Source organism: Callorhinus ursinus, unplaced genomic scaffold (assembly GCF_003265705.2).
Source record: "Callorhinus ursinus isolate GAN/ISIS: 27379988/994484 unplaced genomic scaffold, GSC_fseal_2.0 scaffold35, whole genome shotgun sequence".
Classification (NCBI taxonomy): Eukaryota; Metazoa; Chordata; class Mammalia; order Carnivora; family Otariidae; genus Callorhinus; species Callorhinus ursinus.
This window is the reverse complement of record NW_027397097.1, coordinates 1,952,734-1,971,754: the sequence shown is the minus strand read 5'-3', so window position 1 is coordinate 1,971,754 and position 19,021 is coordinate 1,952,734. Positions and strand designations below refer to the sequence as shown.

The window sequence follows — 19,021 nt, the reverse complement described above, 5'->3', positions numbered from 1 at the left end:
CTCCTCTTTTTAGCTGTATAATCTTGGGCACACCCCTCTCTCTGACCCTGCTTCCTCACATGTGAAGTGAGGATAATGATCTCCATCTTACAGGGTTGTTATGGGGCAAAATGGAGATAATACATGGCACAGAACAGGAGCTGCCCAAGCACATGATAAATACTGGAAATGTTATTCAGGAGGACTGGATTCTGAAACTGAGGGATCCGGCTAGAGGCTGCTCCTCCCAGTAAGTGATCCAGCCTCGAGGCAGCTGGTGCACCTTCAGGCTCCTTTCGGATCCAGCCAAGCTATAAACTCTGTTTACATGGGAGGGGCTCCCAGCTGTGGGAAAGAGGGAGGGAGACCGCAGTTTCCACTCCTGGGTGTCAGCTTCTCTGGCAGAGAACATCACCCAAATGTCTGCCCTCTTGTCACTCTCCTGCACTTAAAGGTCTAGACGGTACGCCAGGGTCATGGCCGCCCCCTCTCCTCCCTGACTGGCATGTGCATGTGGCAGGAGAGATGAGGCCCAAGGGGCTCCAGGCAGGATACACGTGATTGCAAGACAGCCTATATGTGTTCTCGATGATGCCCTCTTCACTGACATCCACAAAGATCTGCTGCCCACACACAGCACACACACTGTCCGAGAGGTGTTTGGTAGGCATGCCCGACTCGCTGTAGAACTGAGAGGGAAGAACAGGAGGAAAAGACAGGAAAGGTGTGAGAATCAGCCCAAGTAGGACGGTGCCACAGAGGCCTTAGGTCTTCTGAAGAGGAGGCAAAGACGGAGGGGGAGGCCCTATAGCCAAAGAACATCTTTTATATGCCAAATCGACCTCATCTTGCTGGGCAGATGGCAGGGAGAAAGGGACAGACCAAAGATGGGTTGGGAAGTCAGATCTAACAGAATCTGAGCACTTGGCTGGTCAGCATCAGGGACAAGGAGACCGGGAGGTAGAAGGACTCAGGGCTGGTGATCAGGAGCTATGTCAGATACGCCACTCTGTGGCCAGACTATGCTTCCATCGGAGATGGACAACATCTCTTCTCTAAGATTCAAAACAGTCAGATACCCAGTGCAATGTGGGTTTGGTGACAAGGGCATTCCCGAACACTTGTGGAAGCAGGAAAGGGGGTTCAATCCTTTTGGACAGCATCTGGCATGATGTCTCTCAAACTGCCACGCCCTCTGTTGATTAATGACACTTCAAGTAATTAAAGAAGTAAAAATATCAAAAAAGTTTCATGTATACAGATATTCATTTAAGCATTATTTATAATTAAAGAAGTAAAGAGTTTAGCAATTTCTCAAAAAGTTAAACAGAATTACCATATGACACAGCAATCCCATCTTTACATATATGCCCTCTCCCATGAAAACAAAGACTAAACACACACTTGTAAGCCAATACTCACGGAAACATTATTCACAACATCCAAAAGGTGGAAACAACCCAAGTGTCCATCAAAAGAGAAGCAGACAAAACAAAATGTGGTATATCCACACAATGGAATATTATTCAGTCATAAAAATCATGAAGTTCTGATTCATGCTACAATGCATGAAACCTTGGAAACAGTAGGCTAAGTGAAATGTCCAACACCAAAGGACAAATATTATATGATTCCATTTGATATGATAAAATACCTAGAATAGGCAAATTTATAGAGACAAAAAGTAGGTCAGAGGTGGCCAGGGGTAGGGGAAGAGAATGGGATGTTACTGCTTACTGGGCACAGAGCTTCTGCTTGAGCTGATGAAAAACTTTGGAAATAGTGGTGACAGCTAAACAACACTGTGAATGTAACTAACGCACTGAACTGTACATTTAAAAATGGACGAAAAAGGGGCGGCTGGGTGGCTCAGTCGTTAAGCATCTGCCTTCGGCTCAGGTCATGATCCCGGGGTCCTGGGATTGAGCCCTGCATCGGGCTCCCTGCTCAGCGGGAAGCCTGCTTCTCCCTCCTCTACTCCCCTTGCTTGTGTTCCTTCTCTCGCTGTGTCTCTATCCGTCAAATAAATAAAATCTTTTTAAAAAAAGGAAAGAGGGTATGGAATCCACAGTGCAGGCAGGGCTGGCTTGTGATGGAAGAAAGGACATTTTCTCCACCAGAACTGGAGGGAAGGAGATGGGTATAAATATGTGAGCAGAAAACCCCAGCACAAGAGCGTACACATAGCAGGGGCTCAGGAAATAAAGAGGAGCTGCATTTCACACATCAGAGAATGTGTGCGCCAGGAAAGCCCTGTGAGCTCCTCCAGTCTGCCCCACTCTCTCGACCGGTGAGGACACAGGCGGAGGAGGAGAGCCTCGCCGGAAGTCAGAGAGAGCTGGTGCCTGGTCAGTTCAAACAGATAATTTCAGAAATAACTTGTTGAAAAAGGGAATAAAATACCCATTTCTCAGGGTTATAGTAGATGAGATTCCATGTCACAGAGTGGTCTGAGATGACTTCAGACAACAGACAGCATCCAACAGAGAACTGGCATCTGCTGGTGACTTAGGATTTGTCTGTTCTGTGTCTTCCTCTGTGTGTTGGGTATGATGAAGATACAAAGAAATCCTACAGGGTCTCTGTGCTCCAGGTGATTACAGATATAAAATATGTAACTTTCTAGTACAGAAGTACTGTACAGAAGGTATTCTTGATAAATGTTGGCTACTATCGTCAATCCTCAACTAAGTGCCACGGGCCAGGCTACTCTGCAGGGTGCTTTCCCTTATGCGTTTGTTCCTTACAACACTTTATGTCTGGTAATATTATTACAGCTGAGAAAACAAGATCAGAGAGGTAAAGTAAATTGCTCACAGCTAATTAAAAGTGGATTAGGATTTGAAACCAGGTCCATGACTCTAACCCCCTAGCTCTTCCCACTACTTCAGAACAGATGAATGGGCAGCTAGTCCTGTCCTCATGTTATCTGGGGCATAGGAACTTACTTAGAAGAAAGAAAAGTGGGGTGCCCGGGTGGCTCAGTCGGTGAAGTGGCTGCCTTCGGCTCGGGTCATGATCCCAGGGTCCTGGGATCGAGCCCCGCATTGGGCTCCCTGCTCGGCGGGAGGCCTGCTGCTTCTCCCTCTCCCTCTGCCTGCCTGTTGCTCCCCCTGCTTATGCTCTCTCTGTGTCAAATAAAAATAAATAAAAGATCTTTAAAAAAAAAAAAAGAAGAAAGAAAAGTGTGAGGTAGGACACATGGCCCAATGGAGCAGAAACAATGTGCCACTACCCTGCCTGCCCAACAGCTCTGAATGGAGAGCCCCAGAAAACTGGCTTATTTCGCAATCCTCTGTCTTCCACCCCCACTCCAACATGACTTTTGGGTGTGAATGGAAACTATAATGACTGGCTGTCACAAGCTTATGATCTCACAGTGACCAGCTAGAAAAAAACAAACACCATCCAAGGTTCCCCTGACTTAAGAAGAGTTACTTTAGTTCATATTACAGTTTCTCCATGTGAGGCAAAACAGCTGTTGTGTAGAATAAACAAAGTAGTGTAAAATAATGAACAGGAATTGGGAATGTGTGTTAATACAACTGTAAACCTCATCATTTCATTTTAGGAACCTTGAAATTAATTAACCACAGGTCTTAGTAGGTCAAACCACTCTCGGAGGGGGACTGAGAGATCAATCAGACCTACTTCCCCACCTGGTAGGTATAACAGCTCCAAAATCAACTATAACTCTCTGGGATCGGAGCTATGATCACAGAATGTACAAAAGACTATAAAAAACACCTGGGACTAAAAATGTGGCATATACACACAATGGAATTCTTTTTTCTAAGAGGCTACGTGCACACACACACACACACACAGACACACACGCACAAAGAGATTATTTATTTAGCACCCCTCCCCCCAAACACGGAGCTTGAACTCAAGACCCTGAGATCAAGACCCAAGCCAAGATCAAGAGGCAGACACTTAACTGACTGAGCCACCCAGGTGCCCCTATTTATAGCCCTTTTTTTTTTTTTTTAAAGATTTTTTATTTATTCATTTGACAGAGAGAGAGTGAGACAGCAAGAGAGGGAACACAAGCAGGGGGAGTGGGAGAGGGAGAAGCAGGCTCCCCGCGGAGCAGGGCGCCCGATGCGGGGCTCGATCCCAGGACCCTGGGACCAGGACCCGAGCCGAAGGCAGACGCTTAACGACTGAGCCACCCAGGCGCCCCTATAGCCCTTTTTAAATTGAGGTATACAATGGAGTATGATTCAGCCTGAAAAAAGAAGGAAATTCTGACACCTGCTACAACATGGGTGGACCTTGAGGACATTATGCTGAGTGAAATAAGCCAGTCACAAGGGACAAATATTGCATGAGTCCATTTACATGAGGTACCTACAGTGGTCAAATTTATAGAGGCAGAAAACAGAATGGTTGTTTCCAGGGGCTGTAGGGAAAGGGATTGTGGAGTTATTATTTAGGGAAAGGGATTGTGGAGTTATTATTTAAGGGGTACAGAGCTTTTATTTTGCAAAATGAAGAGTTTTATGGATAGATGTGGTGATGGTTGTAGAACAATGTAGATGTATTTAATGCCACTGAACTGTAGCTTTAAAAATGGTTAAGATGGTAAATTTTATGTGTGGTTTACCACAGTTTAAAAAAATTACTAGGACTGCTACTTGGAAGTGAGCAGTGGTGGAGCTAGTAAAGGCTACACGTGGTCATACCTAGCACACTGTGAAAGGTTGATAAGTGTTCTCTGAATAAATGAAAGAATGAATTGGATAAAAAATGTGTGGAAGGCTGGAGTGTCTTGGCTTCCTCAAACTACCGTCCCCAAACCACTGATCAGGTTCTGGCTTCAAGGCCAGGGATGGTCTTGAAATTCAGACTGCCGTGGCTCAGAGACCCATGTGTTCCTAAGCAGACCACAGCCCACTTGACCAAAGACTGGGGCAGAAAGGAGAGTCCTGGAATTCTCAGGTTTGAAAGAACTATAAAGGTAAGTGCAGTCTATCCCTTTATCCCAAGTTGGAGTTGTGAGTCCCTTCCTCAACATCCCTGCCTAGTCTAATCTGTGGGCATCCTGAGCCCTAGCAGAAAAGCTGCCACTAAATCTCCGCAACATTTGCTGCGGATAAGAAAGAATGAATGAATGAACTAGTGACTCACCCAGTACTGTCACAGCCAGCCTAGTGTTCCTATGACCTACTCCCTGCCCCGGAAATGGGGGCCCGGGGAAACAGCAAACTGTTAGAGTTGGGGTCAGTAAGGTCACACTCTGTTGGACAGGAGCTGGACAGAGCAGCTCTAATGAGAGAGAGGCATTCTCAATGTCAATTGCCTAGGGAAGAGGTGGATCCTTGTGCAGATACCAGGATTCAGAAGGCTGGCCTGAGGTACAGGTACTTTTTTTATCAGAACACAGGCTCTAGGTCTAGACATCTGGAGGATAGTAGTTGTCTAGATGTGGATTCGAGGTGGTGCATGCTAAGGTGGCACCTGCTACACAGAGGTAGGCTGAGAGTTGGATGGGGTAGGGTCTGAAAGCCTGGGAAAACAGGTACCCTGCTATGTCAGATTAACCTCATTCAAGTACTCATGTCTATTTTCCCTTAATAAAGTTCAATGTGATTGTTGATCCTTGTGTTCTTGTGCTAGCTACTAAGAGGTATAGGGAGGTATGTGGATTCATCCGTGGGCCAGACTATTATAGAATGAGCATCAGGTGTTGGAGGTAACTGCTGAGAACTCACAGAAGAAAGGAGGGTATGAGGGGTCAAGAGCTGGTGCCTGAGGCACTGTCGACCCTAATGAGAAATTCTCCCACCAGCTCTCTTGGTGATACTGAAATTTATCATTATTAGGGAATTATCATAATAAGGATTATCATTTGTAATCAATGGAACACCCAATAATCCTTCCCAAGAGCACAGAAAGAAGTCCAGCTCAAATCCCATTTTTGGGAAGCCAATGTAATGATTCCATCTCCTACAGGAGAAGCTGACTAGTGGATCGATTCTGAGCTCAGTTCCATTTGGACTGAAGTGGGTTCTGTATATTGGTTATTAATGACCCACCTGAGGGAATTAAGGCTGCACTTAAATTGGCAGCTGATAATAACCTTGAGATAAAACTGGCAACAGCCTGGGAAAATCAGAAAAGTGGCCCCTTAAAAACAGAATGGGAAGAAAAAGAAATCACAAGAGGGTAAAGGGCAGGATACTGGCAAGAGTCATTTTGAAAAGCTGAGCGTGCCAAAGAAGCAGACTTCAAGAAAAGGTGTTGAAAGTGAAGATAACTATTAGGCAATCAAGTATCTGGAAATCTCTTCTGGGCAGTGAAGTGGTTAAAGGAAAAGCTGAAGTCTATACCAATAGATAAGAGACCATGAAATGTGGCTAAAACACAAGACAGTTTTCAAACAAGAATCTAATGGGCTGTCCATAAAGTGACCCAATACACTCTGTTTTCCTTTTAATCCATTACAGAAGAAATAAAAATAGTCCCATGACACTGGGAAACAAAGTCCTACATCCAAAACTGTACTTGATGAAAGTTACCAAAGGCGATGGCTGAGGATTCTGCTTAACCTGACTTGCCCAAAGCCGACCAGTCCATGGCACAACCGAGACAGCAGTAGCACTGTTGTAAAAACGTGCCCAGCAAGTATCTTCCCACCTGCAAAACTGCCTTGAACTCTCCAAGAGTTCCCGAGGGACCGCATACAAAGTCAGCACCAATCCTTTCCTGTGCCTTCAAGTTGGTCTCCATTGGTATCTGCTGCCTAAAAGCCAGGACTGGTATCTGGCTGCCCCAAGAGAACCTACTTCCCTGACATTCTCTTAAGGTTTCTCTCCAAACTGCCAAACCTCATGTTGCAAGAACTTCTGAAGGCCTTTCAGAACTCTTGCATCAGACAGAGCCACACACATTTCAGCACAGAACTGGAGAAACGTCCATTGAACTTGGAAATACTCCTTCTTGGGGTGGGGTCTTCTAATGGGCTGACATTGAGGAGTACTTCTGTGTTGTTCACATAATTATAGAGAGCATGCACTTTTATAAGCAGCAAAACAACAAAGACACATTTCCATTTGAAAAAAAGAAATAGGAATATTGACTTGGGTTTCTTTCTTTCTTTTTTTTTTTTTTTTAAGACTTTATTTATTTATTTGAGAGAGAGAGAGAGTGAGAGAGGGAGAGCCCAAGAGGGGGTAGGATCAGAGGGAGAAGCAGACTCCCTGCTGAGCAAGGAGTCCGATGTGGGACTCGATCCCGGGACTCTGGGATCATGACCTGAGCCAAAGGCAGTTGCTTAACCAACTGAGCCACCCAGGCGCCCAGTTTCTTAAGACTAGATGTTACTTTACCCACATTTTGAGCTTGAAGAATCCCTCCCTGGTCTCCACCTTATAGCATTTCCTATCTCAGTGAAAGTATACCAGCCAAGGAGTGGCTCCAGTTAGACATGTCAGCTTTGATACATACTTTCCTTCAATCTTCAGAACCAATCTATATTCAAGTCCTATCCAAGTCCTAGCAAATGTACCTCCAAAATACTTCTCAAATAGCTTGCCTCTCTTCCTTCGCACCATCTGTCCCCTAACCCAAGCTACCTTTATCTTGCCCAGACTACTACAACTGCCTCTTAGTCTTCAGGGGTTCACTATAAGCAGTGGACCCCTCTCCAATCTGTTCTAGACCCAGCAGCCAGAATGATCTTTTTAAAGTGCAAATCTGAAGATGTCATTTTCAATCTTAGCCTCCCAGGGTTTTTAGCATAAAAACCACAATCTTTCCTTTGGCTTTCAAGGTTTTTTTCTAGTCTAGCCTCTATTTCTCCAGACACTTCTAGTACATTCTCAGCCCTACAATCACACTAGCCTTAGTTCCTCCAAATGGCCACCCTTTCTCTCACTACAGGACTCTTATCTACACATGTAGTTTGCTCCATCTGCCACCCACGGTTAACCTACGCATCTGCTCAACAGTCACTTCTTTGGGGAAGCCATCTCTGGGCCCCCAGATGAGGTCAAATGCCATTACTGCATTTGTTCATAGCACTGTGAACCTTTCCTTCATAGTATTCATAAAAGTTATAATTTTATATTTATTTGTGTGTTTATTACTTTAATACCCATCTCTGTCACTAGGGCGTAAACTCCATCTGGGCAAGGACCATGTACACCTTTGTAATTCCAGCACAAGCCCAGTGCCCAGGCACATAGGAGGCATTAAATATTATCTACTGAATGAATGTTAACTTCCTGAACGATCAAGTGGTTCTTTCCTACAATGGCCCTAAAGTTTAAAATCCCAGGGTACATCTGAGATCTGGTTTTCCAAATTTTAAGGAAGAAATCTCCATACATACTACTGATATCTTGAAGGATTTTTTTTTATGGCTTAGCTCTTCCATCAAGCCGGTGATGCTATACTGACTTCTCTGGAAGTGGCATGAGGCAGCAGTGAAAGCCCAGGTGAACTTACCCCTATGGTAGATGCCATGTAGTCTGCACACATTTCTGCAAAGTCTCGCTCAAGAACTCCATAATAGAGGCCATAGAAGAGGAGAGAAATGCCAAAGTCCATGGCGTCTTCTGGTTTGATCCTGTAAGGAAAGCAGCATGGCCTGTGAGGCCTGCCCTAAGACACAACTGCTTTGGATTACTACTCTGGGACATTACATAAGGAGGCACCTAAAGTTGGAAGCCTTAACGGCTAAATCAAGTGTTGGCAAAATAAGACCAGATCTTAAGCCTGTTTTTTATATGGCCTGTTGGCACCGTCTGAACAGGCTAGCACTGTGAGCTACAAAGATCAAGCCAGGGTACTGCCTACCGCCCCTCTTCCCCACTCTGTCCCCAGTGCCTGCCTCCACCAACTGGCAACCATGCCTTGCAGCTGTCTAGGGCCCACTCTGGTTGGCACCTACGCATTGGAGACTCTACTGTTGGCAATCACTGGACACCAACCAGTGGAATTTCAGTCTGGAAGTTGGCAACTCACCAAGTTGCCTCACCTCCAGCCAGCTGCCCAAGTTGAAATGGCGGGGCAAGGGCACACCAAGATCTGGGTTGTCACTGGAACAGAAAGTGAAAATGATCCCAGTGGTCACACACCCCCTTGTCAGGCCCCTCCTTCCCAGGATGTCTCATCTGATGGCAAGTGAGCACAAAGTATGCCTCCCACCTGAGAGAGCCCATCCATCAAACAAGGTGAGGCAAGGAAAGAGTTTCCCCTCTTGTTATAGACTTTGCCTTTTGTCCACAAAGCCTAAAATATTATTTGGCTGCTTACAGAAAAAGTTTGCCAGCCACAGCTTTAGAAATAAAAGATAAAATTAGTCACTTAGCAAATATATACATACCAGTTACCATAAAATTTTAAACTGTATCTATACATATTCTGTATCACGTCATCAAAGTTAAATTTTGGTCCAGGGGCACCTGGGTGGCTCAGCTGGTTAAGCGGCCAGGTCACGATCTCGGAGTCCTCGTATTGAGCCCTGCATCGGGGTCCATACTCAGCAGGGAGCCTGCTTAATGATTCTTCCGCTCTCTCCCTCTCCCTCTGCCCCTATCCCCAAGCCCCCACTCGTGCTCTCTTAAATAAATAGACTTTAAAAAATGGCGGATGCTAGGGTGGCTAAGCGTCTGCCTTTGGCTCAGGTCATGATCTCACAGTCCTGGGATTGAACCCCACATTGGGCTCCCTGCTCAGCATGGAGTCTGCTTCTCCCTCTCCCTCTGCCCCCCAACTCATGCTCGCTCTCTCAAACAAAATCTTTAAAAAAAAATTGGGGGTCCAAGTCTACTTACTAAGGACAAAGATCTTGCCTGTACATTAGGAGGCTTGTTTTAATAATTCCAAGGACCAATAATTTGCAAACTTCAGTCTTTGAATGTTTATTATAGAAAACAAACTTTGTCAAAAATTTGTACCAGGGACCGTGCCTGTTTACTTAAAGTTGTAAATTATATTTATCTTAGAAAGTTGAGTGTATTCATCAATCTTATAATATTTAACCCACTAGACATCATAATCTTATACCAATTAACCTGATTAGTAGCATAAAAATGGTCAAGATTCTCAATTCTATCTTCCTCCTTGTATAGTTTATGCAAGTAAAAACAAACTGTAATTAGAGAATAACCATCTTTAATACAATGCAGAATCTTTTCTTTTTCCTTTTTTTTAAAATAGGCTCCATGCTGGGCATGGAGCCCAATGTGGGGCTTGAACTCACAACTCTGAGATCAAGACCTGAGCTAAGATCAAGAGTTGGATGCTTAACCAACTGAGCCACTCCGGCACCATGCAATGCAGAATCTGGATTTTTATTTTTTTAACCACACAGATTAGGAAGCTATCTGGAAATATCTTGGCTTTCTTTGATGGGACTTGCTAGACTCTATACTGATGAATTCCTATAAACCTTTGTGGAGACTGGTTATGCTTTTTCCTGGAAGAAAGAATTCCATGGGTATGCTCTCACTATATAAAGTAAGGACTTACTCCTTTCAGTTTCAAAGAGACTCCTGCCTCCAGTGCACTAGATTTGGGAAAGAGGCCAGTGGTCCTGACTTTAAACCTGAATCCTGAATCTCTAGCTTCAAGTGCCCGGCCCTAGGCTTCAGATTCCTCATGATCCACAGCCCACAGTCCCCATCACCTCGGCCAGGAGACCACATTTCCATTCTCATCTGTCCTGCTGACTCACTATAACCTACAGTCTCAGAGTCCAGGATTTCTTGGTTTTCTTGGCTTCTGCCTCAACTAGGAGCAGGGGAACCTATACGCTGATCTTTTTTTTTTTTTTTTAATACTTTATTTGAGAGAGAGCATGAGAGAGACAGAGAGCACAAGCAGGGGGGAGGGGTAGAGGGAGAGAGAGAAGCAGACTCCCCGCTGAGCAGGGAGCCCGATACAGGACTTGATCCCAGGACCCTGGGATCATGACCTGAGCTGAAGGCAGACACTTAATTGACTGAGCCACCCAGGTGCCCGATAGGAATCTTTTTGAAATTTTATGACAATATGAAGCAATAGTCAGAATCCGACTCCTGGTAATGTATCCTTAGAAGCAACACAGCTAATATTATCTGTGATAGCACAATATTGAAAAACACCGTAAGTGCCCAACAATGGAGCAGGAGTTAAATGTCCACGGGTTAACTTTCTAAAAAACAGTTTTGGAATGTCAGCTACGTTAAAAAGCAACAATGTGTCAAACATGACGCATGTGCATCTGAACTGGGAGATTCTTAAAACTGGATGTGTTCCCAGGAGAGGGAAAGCTTCCAAGCCACCCATCTGTGTGGTCTCACCCCCTCACATCTCAGCCCTGGAACTGCTCTGAGGGCTCCTAGGGACACCACTCTGCTTCCTGCCCTGTACTCTTCCAGGTGCACTTGTTGCCAGGTGTGGCCAACTGTGTCACATGAGTTTGTCTAGTTCAGGGGATGACAAACTTTTTGTGGAAAGGGCCAGATAGTATTTTGAGTTTTGTGGCCCAAATAGTCTCTGCCACAAATACTCAACTCTGCTATTGTTATACTGCAAAAACTGCGATAAACAATGCATAAACAAATGAGTGTGACGGTGTTCCAGTAGAAGCTTTTTTTTATCTTGTAAAAACAGGACGTAGACCAATTTGGTCCACGGGACAGTTTGCCAACCCCTAGTCTCCCTAAACATAAGACCACTCAGGAAGAGTCATTGCAATAAACAGTGAACCCATGGACAAGGAAAATGACTCTGATAGGGTGATGGATAACTGGCTATAATCATTATTATGCTTAACTGCTGTGATACTTTTCCATTAAAATATAGGTTCTTGGAAAACATAACCAACGATGGGACTCTAACTCTATATCCAGACATTCCTTCCTCTTTGCCAGCACGAATCATGGAGGGCCCACCTTCTCATTCCCCAAAGCCCAAGTCTCCTATCCTGGGTGCCATGGCCCCCTTGTTAATATTCAGGACTTGGCTTCAGGAGGAAAGGTACATCTTACCAGCCCCTCCTCCCCAAACACAAACAAAAACAAAAGCAGAGTACTTACTTGAATAATAAATTGAGACCAAAGAGGGTAAACATGACAGCCATGTAGCCAACAATGCCAGTGGCATAGCTGATTTTATAGATCAACAGGAACCACTTATAAACCAACCTGGAGAAAGGAAAGAAAATTAGCATAGCTGACATGGAAACTTGCTTAGGGGGCCTCTGGATTACCAGAATCTCTTATTCTTACATCAGTGGGGACATTGGGTTATTTGCCTAAGACTTACTAAGCAACTTCAGTTACTGTTACAGACCTGGTCACTCTCTTAATTGTAGAAATACCCCTGCATACCAGGGAGCTAGTGCTTTCTATTTTCCTGGTCCCAGACCAAGGGAAGAAAAGGGAGCCTTATAAGGTTTCAGCTTCAAACAAAGAAAGCACAGCTGACATCAGACAGCTATGCCCTCTCAAATTCAGATTAGCTGGATAAGGAAGTGAAAACTAGTAACTACAGCTATGTTCAGATGGGAAGAGGTGGGGAAGGCCAGCTGTTCTTGTCAGGAAAGAGAATTCAAGGGAAGGTGAAAAAGAGATAGAATCAGCTATGGGCTTCCCCCTCTTTTTTTAAATATTTATTTATTTAAGTCATCATTATACCCAACATGGGGCTCGAACTCACGAGTTCAAGCTCCTGAGATCAAGAGGTGCATGCTCTTCCGACTGAGCCAGCAAGGCACCCCCAGGCTTTTCCTACTGGGAATGGTTAACCTGAATACTGCTTTGCTCCTATCTACAGGCCAATAATGAAATGGTGTCTAATGAATTTGCTTCTGAAATGATTTTCTTTCTGGAGAAGAAGAGATAAGAAAAGAGGCACTCAAAGAATACCTTTGAATGGATGTATGTGTGTGATGGTGGGGGGGATTGGGGGGGTTCATAGAATGCTCTTGAAGGAAGAGCAATGCTCTCTAAAATTCAATAAAAAGCAGCGTGAAACCAGGATGGTGAGAGCAAATTGAATTCACTTGAATAAACAGCTCAAGCCTGTCTGGCTCCTGAGACCAAGTTACCACCAACCTTGATGGGCCGCAGGGAGGAAGCTCAAGGTCCTTCCCTGTGCCTGCGTGCTGTGGCTAAGCAAGTGGTGATGGGTTCTCAGGCAAGGGAAAGGCCCCAAACATTTTGTAGTGCCTGCCCTCAGAAACCACACAAAGCTCCATTATCCAGGGTTTGCACTCATCAGATAGGAGTGAGACAGTGGAAAGGATGTGGAATTTTAGGCAGAATCTGGATTAAGTGAGTTTTATTAGCTGGGTAATCCCAGGTAAATCAAATCACCACTCTAAGATAAGTTTACTTATTTGTAAAATGGGGAAACCATGATACCTTCCTCAATGAATTGTACAGAGCCCATTTCCTGGTGTATATAATACATGCTCAATAAATGCTACATGAATAAGTATGGATGTTTATGAAAGTGCTTTGAAATTATAAAGCACTATCAAATGTTAGTTATTATCATCAAAAACCTCCCATGTCATAGACACATTTTTAGTCATTTTACCTACAAGTTGATACTGGTTGTTACTTACTGACACTTAAAGTATATTTTTACACCGTTTCTTCACAGCACCCTTTATGAGGGAGCAATCATTGTCACATTTCTAAGGATAAAAAATTCAAGGCTCAGAAAGGTGAAGCCATACAGGTCATGCAATTAAGTGGCAGGGCTGGAGTTTCCAATCCACATCCATCTGGCTCCAGAGTCTCTTATCTTCTATCATGGCCCTTAATGTAAACTACCACAGCCAGGGAGGAACTTCCAAGTCATCGACTTCACCTTGAAGATAAATTTTACCATGTACAGGGAAACTCAGACGGCCAAAATAAAACCTCACAGTGAAGCGGAACATAAAATGCATGGGAAGAAGAGCAACTTGCAACTTGGAAGCCTTTGGTTCTGGTAGTTACAATTTTGAGGCTGGCTAGTTCCTCTGCTAGGCTCTCCTGGACCTGTACACATGTCTCTCACAGCACTTACCAACTGCACTGAAACAGCTGCTTTCTGGTCCATCTCCTCCATTAAACCGAGCATTCCTTGAGGGCAGGGACCATGTCTTATCCAGCTCTGTATCCCCAGCGCTCAGCACAGGGCCTGACACATAGCAGGTGCTTGTTGAATGAATGAATGAATGAGAAAATCTTTCTGTCAAGTACAGATATGAAATGACCTCACAAGCTGGTTGGGAGGATCAAACTAGAAATGCATTTGGATAAAATACAAAGAATAATACAGGCAGGGACTGTTTTGTGACCAAAGAAGTATTGTTTGTTGAAAAATTGCAAATTCGCTGAGATTCATTCATTCAACAAAAATTCACAGAGTAGGCTATGTGCCAGGCCCTGTGGTAGGGCCTGGATATACAGGGACAAACAAAATACATGTGGTTCCTGATCTCACAGTTATAGTTTAGTGGGGGAGATAGACACTCAAGATTTTGTGTTATGTTCTATGATGGAAAACTATAGGGCCTATGAAAGAATATAACAGAAAACCTAATTTAGAGATCAGAGAAGGGTTCACAAAATAACATTTAAAATGAGACCACAATGATCCCCAGAATTTGCTTACTTATTTGGTTGCTTTAAATATACACAGACCTTGATATAAACTCTAAGGTAAGCTACAGGGAAATATTTTGGGGTTTTTAATCTGTGAATGAGGGGGCGGGTAGTTCTCCCAATCAGCTTGTTTTGGTGGGGGCCCATGCCAAATAATTTTGGCAAACAAAAATTACAACTTTTTCAGCCTAAACCCACCCCAATCCCATGCATTTCAACCCGCTCCCTTCAGGAAACCTAGCTCTTCCCCACTACCTAAACTCTCACCTTGGGGTTGTCTGTACTAGTGGTTTTCGGGTGGCTCGGAAGGTGACAAAAGCTGTGACAGCAGAGAACAAGATCCAGATCACTAGGAACCTCCACCAATGCAGCTTCACTGTGAAATAGAGGGGAACAACCCACATCTGAAAGAGGGTCACCATCTGAAACACAAACACAAGCACTTCAGCTCTAGCCAGCTCCCTCTGTGCTCTATCTGCAAGTCCAGAGTGTATGTTGTATGTTCCATTTTAGCCTGATCTTCTCCTATATCTCCAATGTTGGATAGAGGCACCTCCTAGTGATCTAACTTAGAAACTTAGGACCATGCCTGACACCTCTCTTTCATTCCTCACCTACCTGTTTCCTTTCCATGTGAGCCCTGGCTATCCCTTGCCTGGCTCACTACAATGACCTCTTTGTTAAATCTCCCTACATTCAGCATCCCCCTCTTCAATCTGTCCTTCCCAGGAGCACAGGAATGGTATCTCTAACATACAGTCTTGAACATGTCATTCCCCTGCTTACAACCTTCTAATGGTCCCCTGCATACAGGATAACACCCAACATCCTTAGGCAGTCAAATCCTCCACAATGTGGCCCCAAATTACTATTTCAAGAGTGACCTTCTACTACTTCCCATGCCATTAGTCAGGTTGTCCCCCTCAGGCTAAAACATCCTTTCCACCTGCCTTTCTGCCTGATAAAATCACATCCAAGATACATGAAGCCTTCGATCTCCTTTCCAGGCAGAATGAGTCATAACTTTCTAGTGCTCCAAAAGCACTTTCTTTTCTACCATCATTACAGTGCTTATCTAGAGTGTGCTTCAAATTCGTTACCTGAATGTAAGCTCCTTGAGAGCAGTGACTAGGCCATATTCATCTGTTTTCTATGTGCTAGGAAACAGTCTATCACACGACAGATCCTCAATAAACTTAGATATGTGAGAAGAAAGCAAAACTAGAACCCCAAACAGAGGCATGTTTCTGCTGTAAGGGGTGTCTCAGAACTCGGACTTGTCAGCTGAAGAGTTCCAAATGTATACAATGATTCTAAGTCAGAAGTATGGACTGATCACCAGTCTTCCACTCCCTGGTGCCTCCTAACTCCCTCCACCAACCACCCTGCTTTCACTAGCTGTTACTCTGCTCAGGTGAGTAGCAGGTGTTAAAAAAAAAAAAGGTAATTAGTACTTAATGGAGGCTTTCTTCCTGATGTCATCAAATAAAATGAAAGAACATGCAGGATGAGTTATAGAGAGGAAAATGATAGTTTCCTAAAGTTCCATAGTGGAGAAAACTTTTGAGAAAGTATTTACTTGGGGATTTCTAGACCAGTGCTACCTAATCAAAACACAATGGGAGTCACATATGTAATTTTAAGTTATCTAGTAGTGACATTTAAAAAAGGAAAAAGAAACACTGGTGTTATTTTTAAAGATTTTATTTATTTATTTGAGAGAGAGAGAGCAAGCGAACAGGGGGAGAGACAGAGGGAGAGGGAGAAGCAGACTCTGCTGAGCACAGAGCCTGATGTGGGGCTCGAGCTCACGACCCCGAGATCATGACCTGAGCCGAAATCAAGAGTCAGATGCTCAACCGACTGAGCCACCCAGATGCCCCAGATGATATTAAATTAAATAATATATTTTATTTTATCCAATAGATCCAAAATATTATCATTCCAACATTTACTTCATATTAAAATTATTTATGAAATATTTTACTTTTTTTTGTACTGAGGCTTTGAAATCTGATGTGTACCTTATATTTATGGCATACCTCAAGAGAGACTAGCCACATTTCAAGTGCTCAATAGCCATATGGTAATGGTGGCTCCCACACTGGACAGTGTAGCTTAAAGCATCTTTTTAGCATTTAGTTGTCTCCTGTAGCTTCTAATAGACTGCTCTGTGGCAAGAAAAAGCCTTAGTGTTTTAGTGTTATTTTACATAGGAGAAAAAAAAAAGAGAGAGAACACTGAGAGGAGAATGGTGAGCAGATCCCACTTTGCTTTAGAGCTTATGGTTCCGTGTGCTCACTGGTGCAGGCTAATGGTCAGTGAACAATGTAGTCTCAGTACCCGTTCTACTGTACAGGAACCCCCAACCAACTCTCCGAATGAAACACCCTAAAATATTCTGGCCTTATATGAAAAGTGTAGGAGCACTGGGACATACTAACAAATGGCTACCCAAATAACACTCCAGGTTACATTCTATAAGATAATGGGAGACCAGGAAAGGACATCGTAACAAACCATATATTATTTAAGCTAGGGGATAAGAGGGACGCCTGGGTGGCTCAGTTGGTCAAGCGTCCAACTCTTGATTTCGGCTCAGGTCATGATCTCAGGGTTGTGAGATCAAGGCCCATGTTGGGCTCTGTGCTCAGTGGGGGAGTCTGCTTGAGATTCTCTCTCTCTCTCCCTCTGCCCCTCCCCCTGTGCATGCACTCTCTCAGTAAATAAATTTTTTTAAAATCTTAAAAAAAAAATACTTCAGGGGCACCTGGGTGGCTCAGTCGTTAAGCGTCTGCCTTCGGCTCAGGTCATGATCCCAGGGTCCTGGGATCGAGCTCCGCATCAGGCTCCCTGCTCGGCGGGAAGCCTGCTTCTCCCTCTCCCACTCCCCCTGCTTGTGTTCCCTCTCTCACTGTCTCTCTGTCAAATAAATAAAATCTTTAAAAAAAAAATACTTTTAACTAGGGAATAAGACAATTGGAATCATGATATTCAAAGGGAATAAATAAATGGTGGTGAGATGTGGAAAGAAGAGCTGCAGGGTCTTTAGCCTTCACATCGTTTGCTTACAAAACAGCAGGCCCAGAGACTACAGAAGAATAAATTACAGAGTCTGGTTACATTTGTCTTCTCTGAGAAAAAAAAAAAAATTCCTCCAAAAACCTGGCTATTGCAAAAAAACCAAAAAACCAAACCAAACCAAACCAAAACAAAAAACCAGCCTGTCCCCTACCAGCCTTTTTCCTACTCCTCACCAATCATCAATAGCATGTTCTAAGAAGGAATCTAGTAAAGATAATTTTCTCTACATGGGCTGTAGCTCTGCATACTTTGGGTGTGGAGAGAGGCAAATGACCTGGATTCTATTCTGGGTTAAATAAAGGCATAATCAGGAGTAGAAATCAGTGTAAAAGGAATGAAAAAAATCTTGCCTTGCTTTGTTAACTGTGAGGCTTAAAACTTTAAGTGTATAAAGCTACTCAACTCACATCATGAAAGAAAGAGAAAGAGAAAAAAGGAAAGAAAAGGAAGAAGTAGGGAAAGAGGGAGCAAATTAGGGACAGGGTTAGGTTCTTTCAAACCAGATGGTAAGTAGAAGACCAAAAGACCTAGATTCTAGTTCTGTGTGCTTCCAACTCACTGGGCCACCCTAAGGAGGTCCTTCCTCCTTGAGGGAAAGGTTTGACTTGATTTTTCAAGCCCCTTTAAATTCTAACATGCTAAGGTTCTATTAAGCAGCCTTGTATCTCAAATTTCCTGGGAGAGCAAAGGCAGTGTTCATCACTGGTACATCGAGTATTTATTTTGCATTTAATAGAAAGAAGAATGCAGAAATAAACATGACCCCCTCGTCCCTGTCCTCAAGGGGCTAACAGTCCAGTAGCAGGAGAAAAACAGAAATCAAACCCAAACCTTTAATTTAATGATTCTATTAATCTTTAGATGCTTTTAAAACAATTTTTGTTTTAAAGTTGTTGTTTTTTTTAAGGTAGGCTCCGCGCCCAGCATGGAGCCCAAGATAAGGCTTGACCTCACAACCCTGAGATCAAGACTGGACTCTGAGCTGAGATCAAGAGTTGGACGCTTAACCAAATGAGCCACCCAGGAGCCCCTAGAGATTTTATTTTTAAGTAATTTCTATACCCAATATGGGGCTCAAACCCACAAACCAACTTAGACAGGCACCCCTCTTTAGATGTTTTTTAGAAGTTCAAATAGAAATCATTAAAGAGTGAATAAATAAAGTAGATTGGTATAGTGAAATGACTGGAGATTTTAGAATTAAAGAGATCTAGATGTGAATCCCAATATAGCTATTTACTGTATTATATTAGGTAAGTCATTTATCCCTGATAAGCCTAAGTTTTCTGAACTGTAAAATGGGATTAACAGTATCTATTCTCAAAAGATTGTATAGAGGGGCACCTGGGTGGCTCAGTCAG

The 19,021-nt window shown here is 43.7% G+C and overlaps 1 protein-coding gene across 7 annotated transcripts in view; it reads right to left on the bottom strand.

The window, feature by feature from the left end:
- RNF121 (ring finger protein 121) overlaps positions 1-19,021 on the bottom strand; it is a 78,051-nt gene that overhangs the window by 3,112 nt on the left and 55,918 nt on the right. For 6 of the 7 annotated variants that reach the window (XM_073879646.1, XM_025894092.2, XM_025894093.2 and 3 more), the window contains 4 exons: positions 14,844-14,998; positions 12,012-12,119; positions 8,434-8,554; positions 535-668 (listed from right to left, as the gene is read on the bottom strand). In XM_073879646.1, coding sequence (XP_073735747.1) covers positions 535-668; positions 8,434-8,554; positions 12,012-12,119; positions 14,844-14,998 — 518 coding nt within the window. The remainder of the gene's footprint in view (positions 1-534; positions 669-8,433; positions 8,555-12,011; positions 12,120-14,843; positions 14,999-19,021) is intronic. The other variant, XM_025894094.2, reaches the window with a different exon arrangement.